This window comes from Oxyura jamaicensis, unplaced genomic scaffold (genome assembly GCF_011077185.1).
Source record: "Oxyura jamaicensis isolate SHBP4307 breed ruddy duck unplaced genomic scaffold, BPBGC_Ojam_1.0 oxyUn_random_OJ60869, whole genome shotgun sequence".
In the NCBI taxonomy this organism is placed as follows: Eukaryota; Metazoa; Chordata; class Aves; order Anseriformes; family Anatidae; genus Oxyura; species Oxyura jamaicensis.
In genome coordinates, this window is record NW_023306877.1 from 2,516 (window position 1) to 8,495 (window position 5,980).

At 41.1% G+C, this 5,980-nt stretch overlaps 1 protein-coding gene across 1 annotated transcript; it reads left to right on the forward strand.

Moving 5' to 3' along the window:
- The first annotated feature begins 4,178 nt into the window (after nt 1–4,178).
- Nucleotides 4,179–5,432, forward strand: LOC118158901. Its single transcript, XM_035313573.1, has 2 exons — nt 4,179–4,504; nt 4,550–5,432. Exons 1-2 carry the CDS (start codon nt 4,198–4,200, stop codon nt 5,176–5,178), a joined length of 936 nt encoding a protein of 311 aa, XP_035169464.1. The 5' UTR covers nt 4,179–4,197; the 3' UTR covers nt 5,179–5,432.
- Nucleotides 5,433–5,980: the final 548 nt, after the last annotated feature.

Genomic DNA, 5,980 nt, shown 5'->3' on the forward strand with positions numbered 1-5,980 from the left:
CTGCTAAAAAAAATAAAATAAAAATAAAAATAAAAAATACACTGACTTGGACACAGAAACCGACCAGGCTAAATCTCAACTAGCCCTTATTTTCTTAGGGTGGTCACAGGAAGATATTCGGAAAAAGCTACAGAAACTGGAAGGTGTGGACTTGAGGAACATGGATAAGTTATTAGAGGTAGCCTGGAAGGTATATAATAATAGGGAGAAGGAAACAAGCAAGAGACAGCAACAGGATTTGCTGGCTGTAATTCAGGGGCGAGGAGGTTTGGGGCTAAGGGGTAAGGGAATATGAACAGCCGAGGTAGAGGAGCAGAGAGAGGTTATCCAGGTTTGGGAGGAAATCGGCTGGGTCTTAACCAACGTGCCCATTGTAAAAGGGAAGGTCACCGGAGAAATGAATGTCCTCTTCGAGAACAGTCAATGATTGGTAGAGGGAATCCATTCAGAAATCAGAAAACAGCTAAGGCAATGGTCCTAGGGGATTATAGTAGCTGACTAGAAAACCAGGGAAAAACAGGAGAGCCCCTAGTGACAATTCATATAGGAAATAGGGAAGTAAAGTTTCTAGTTGTGTATCAACATACTTGTATCAACGGGGCAACATACTCAGTACTTAATAGATTAGACCGCGAAATAGGGGAAAGAAAGACAACTATCGTAGGTGCCACTGGGAAGGAGGATATACGGCCATTCCTACAACCCCTCGATTTACGGTTTGGGGGTAAAGAGATAACCCATGAATTCTTGTATATGCCAGACTGCCCAGTCCCTCTTTTGGGACGGGACCTGTTAACAAAATTGAATGCCACCCTGGTCTTCGAGGATGGGGAATTAATTATGAAAATTCCAGAATCAAAAGTAGGACAGATTTTGATGATTACAGAGAAGGCCGTCCCACAGATACCAAAAGAGCTAGAGGATGCGGTCATACCTACAGTTTGGGAGACAGACGTACCTGGAAAATCAAGGGTGCACAACCTGTGAAGATAGAGTTGAAGGAAGGGGTTAGGCCTGTTCGGATCAGGCAGTACCCATTAAAAGTGGAAACAAGGTTGGGAATAGTGAAGATAATAAACAAATTTCTTAATTACCATATTCTGGAGGAGTGCAAATCAGAATATAACACCCCAATCTTCCCAGTAAAGAAACCCAATGGGGAATATCACAGAATCACAGAATCACAGAATTTCTAGGTTGGAAGAGACCTCAAGATCATCGAGTCCAACCTCTAACCTAGCACTAACAGTCCCCACTAAACCATATCCCTAAGCTCTACATCTAAACGTCTTTTGAAGACTTCCAGGGATGGTGACTCCACCACCTCCCTGGGCAGCCTGTTCCAATGCCTCACAACCCTTTCAGTAAAGAAGCTCTTCCTAACATCTAACCTAAAACTCCCCCTGGCGCAACTTTAGCCCATTCCCCCTCGTCCTGTCACCAGGCACGTGGGAGAACAGGCAAACCCCCACCTCTCTACAGCCTCCTTTAAGGTATCTGTAGAGAGCGATAAGGTCGCCCCTGAGCCTCCTCTTCTCCAGGCTGAATAAGCCCAGCTCCTTCAGCCGCTCCTCGTAGGACTTGTTCTCCAGGCCCCTCACCAGCTTCGTCGCCCGCTACGCTACGCTAACAGTGTTGGTGTATACTTTTGTGGCTGATTATTCTCTGATTATTGCCATTGCGATTTTAGCTGGGAACCTTGGCAAAAGATTTGCCTTTAAGGTTCATTTGGTACCGTGTTACTTATTTTGGCTTTCTGACCTACTGAATGTGGAATTTGACTGTGATTGTTGTTATTGCGATTTTAGCTATATTTTTGGTAATAATAATAGTTTCTTGGTGTTGCTGTGAAAAGATACCGATCTGCTGCATTTTGTAAGTGTAATCTGAAGGGTAATCTAAAAGTGTGAATCGGAAAAATGGGAGGAAAACAAAGTGGTGGAATTCTAAAGAAAAGTCCTTTAGGATGTGTTTTAATTCATTGGAAGGATACTGGAGGGTCCGCTGGAGGAACTGTGAATAAGAAAATATTGATAGAATATTGTAACCAATGGTGGCCACTATATAAGTTGGAGTATGGGGAAAAATGGCCTTTCAACGATTGTATTCCCCTGACTGACCCCCCCATCTGAGACCCTAATCACCCCGGAAATTATGAACTGCTATACCGAAAACTGGTTAAATTGGGAATTGAGAATTTGTTCCAACAATGTCCAAAAGAAACCCCTATGGAATTTTTGGACCAACTTTTGAAATGCAAAAAATAAAATAAAAAATTTGGACCTGGCTTCACAAAACAGAGGCAATTGGCTAGCCTCTTTCTAGGGCAATTGGGCCCCTGATATCAGAAAGAAATTGTCTTAGGCTGCAGGATAAACTTACAACAGTCAGGAATAACGGGGACCTGGGGCACCTACCCTAGCAGGTCCACTGGTTGAAATAAAGCTAGGGAATGAAGAGAGAGGCTTGAATTTTTGTTGGTTAAAGGAGCTTCTTTCTCTGTGTTAATTAGTCTGTAAATGTAATAGGAGCAACTGGCCAACAGGAAAAGGCGTTTCTCTTGCAATGCTTGAAATACAAACTGGGGAAACAAATAGGGATACATAGGTTTTTATGTCTACCTGGATCTCCAAAATCTCTATTAGGTCGAGATTTGTTAGAACAATTAGAAGCAGAAATTATCTTTGAAAAAGGGAAAATGGAATTAAAGATAGGAGAAGAACAACTAATAAATGTGTTGAGCTTGGCACTAATACAAACTGACCCTAGAAGTGAAATACCCTCAGAGATCACAGATCAAGTGTATCCAGGAGTTTGGGCCACCGAAGTCCATGGAAGAACTAAAAATGTGACCCCAAAAATTATTAAATTAAAGCCAAGAGAGAAACCTGTTAAGTAATATCCTTTGGGGATAGAAGATAGGAAAGGAATTAAAGAGATAATTTATAAATTTCTACAGTATGGATTATTAGTTGAATGTGAATCCGAATACAATACACCCATATTGCCAATCAAAAAGGCAGATGGAAAAAGCTATGGGCTAGTTCAGGATTTGAGGGCCATAAATAAAATCATCGAGGATATACATCCAGTAGTGGTAAACCCTTATACTTTGCTGACTAAATTAAAGAATAGTCAAGTTTGGTCTACCGTACTGGATTTAAAAGGTGCCTTCTTCTGCCTAGCCTTAGCCACAGAAAGCCAAAACCTATTTGCCTTTGAATTGGAAAACCCCGACTCAGGTAGAAAGACGCAGCTTACGTGGACGGTATTACCTCAAGGATTCAAGAATAGCCCCACCATTTCTGGAAACCAATTAGCAAAGGAACTTGAGACTTGGAAACCTCCGGACACTGAAGGGACTTTGTTACAATACGTGGATGATCTATTAATAGCCACCGAGACTAAAGAAGGTTGTGTTCAATGGACTGTCAGTCTCCTTAATTTTCTGGGTTTAAATGGATATCGAGTCTCCCAACAGAAAGCCCAGCTGGTTCAGCAATGTGTGACCTATCTGGGATTCAAAATTTCGGGAGGACAACGAGAGCTGGGAACTGAACGCAAGGAAGCCATTTGTCGAACTCCGGAACCACAAACGATAAAAGAACTGCGAACCTTTCTGGGAATGATAGGTTGGTGTTGCCTTTGGATTTATAATTATGGACTGATGGTGAAGCCTCTATATGACTTGATAAAAGGTAACCAGTCAAAATTGGTTTGGACTGGAGAAGCGCGAACAGCTTTTAAGAGACTTAAACTTGAATTGATGCGTGCTCCGGCCTTGGGAGTGCCGGACCTGTCAAAACCTTTTTGGTTATTTTCACATGAGAGACAAGGGGTGGCTTTGCAAAAAACTGGGTCCCTATAAACAAGCAGTAGCTTACTTCTCTAAACAACTGGATGAAGTAAGTAAAGGACGGCCCGGATGTCTTCGGGCAGTGGCAGCAGTCGTTATCAATATACAGGAGGCTCGGAAGCTTACAATGGGACAGAAAATGACAGTGCTAGTTTCCCATACAGTCTCAACAGTTTTGGAAAAAAAGGGAAGTCATTGGCTCTCCCGCAGAGATTTTAAAATACCAAGCAATTCTAGTAGAACAAGATGATGTGGAAATTGTGGTCACTAACATTGTGAATCCAGCCTCTTTCCTTAGTGGAACTCAGGATGAACTAATAACACATGACTGTATAGAAACAATGGAGACCGTGTATTCCAGTCGACCTGATCTTAAGGAAGAACCTTTAGAAGATGCTGACAGGTCTTGGTATACTGATGGAAGCAGCTTTGTGAAACAAGGACAACGTAAGGCAGGGTATGCCGTTACAACCACTCAACAGGTAATCAAGTCTAAACCATTACCTCCTGGGACGTCCGCCCAGAAAGCAGAGATAATCGCTCTTACGCAAGCACTGGAACTAGCAGCAGGAAGGAAAATAAATATTTGGACAGATTCTAAATATGCATTCGGTGTGGTGCATGCTCATGGAGTGATTTGGAAAGAACGTGGATTGCTGACCGCTCAGGGAAAACAGATAAAACATGATGAAGAAATTTTAAAATTGTTAGAGGCAGTAAAACAACCAGAAAAGGTAGCTATCATGCATTGTCGGGGACACCAAAAGGGGAACGCCGATTTTGAAATTGGAAATCGATTGGCAGATCAAGAGGCTAAGCGGGTAGCTGGATTAACTGAAGTGAAGGCATCTTTGATACCAGACGGTAAAGTTCAAACTATATACATAAACCAAAAGCCAAATTATACAAAAGAAGACTTAAAATTAATTGAAGATTTGAAAGGTAAAATGAAACCAGATGGATGGGTATATTTAAAAGATAACCGAGTAGTAATACCCTCTAATTTGATATGGCTCACAGTTCTTACAGAACATGATAAAACACACTGGGGGGCTGACACATTGCATAAGAGCCTGAGTCAGACATTAGTGGGACAAAATTTATATACAACGATAAAACAAGTAACTCAACAATGTAGCATTTGTTTACACAACAACCCCAATACTAAGAATAAAATAAAATTTGGAATAATTGGTAAAGGAAATTATCCGGGACAACAGTGGCAAATTGATTTTTCAGAACTCCCTAGAAAAGGGGGGTATCGTTATTTATTGGTTCTGACTGACACATTTTCAGGATGGCCCGAAGCCTTTCCCTGTTGAACAAACAAAGCAAGAGAAGTGGTTAAAGTCTTGTTCAATGAAATAATACCACGCTTTGGGATCACAGTAGCAATGTCCTCTGACAGAGGTTCACATTTTTGTGCGCAAGTGGTACAACAGATAAGTAAGATTCTAAAGATAGATTGGCAACTACATACTCCTTACAGACCGCAGGCAAGTGGACAAGTAGAAAAAACGAACCATTTAATTAAACAACAAATAGCTAAAATTGGACAAGAAGCTAATTTGTCATGGCCTCAATCCTTTCCTTTAGCATTACTTAGAATTAGAGTTAAACCTAGAGTAAAGGAGAATTTGAATCCCTTTGAAGTCTTATATGGGAGGCCGTATCAATTTCTATTTAGTGGAGAGGATCTAACGCAGTTAGGATCAGAATATTTATATGCTTATATAACTGAACTTCAGAAACAATTAAATAAAGTACATAAATTGATTTTAGGGACCAGGGCTAGAGGGCTGGATCAACCAATCCACCACTTTAAGCCCAGAGATTATGTATATATAAAGACTTTTTCAGGATAACTCCTAGAAGAAAGATGGACCAGACCATATCAGGTGTTGTTGACGACGCATACTGCTATCAAGATTAAAGAACAAGCTGCTTGGATCCACTACTTGAGAGTGAAGAGAGCTCCTGGAAAATCATGGACTGCTACCCCAATAGGATCTACCAAATTACGGCTCTTCAGGTCGTAATTATAATGGGGTGGCTACATATTTTATATTTGATTTATGGGATAAAAACACGTTTCTCTCTGGTACAAGGAGTTTCTCACGCTCT

Coding starts and splice junctions, on each gene's coding strand:
- LOC118158901 (XM_035313573.1), top strand. CDS start 4,198: ATGGAGACCGTGTATTCCAGTCGACCTGATCTTAAGGAAGAACCTTTA. Junction 4,505..4,549: donor TGGAGTGATTTGGAAAGAAC/GTGGATTGCTGA, acceptor AACATGATGAAG/AAATTTTAAAATTGTTAGAG.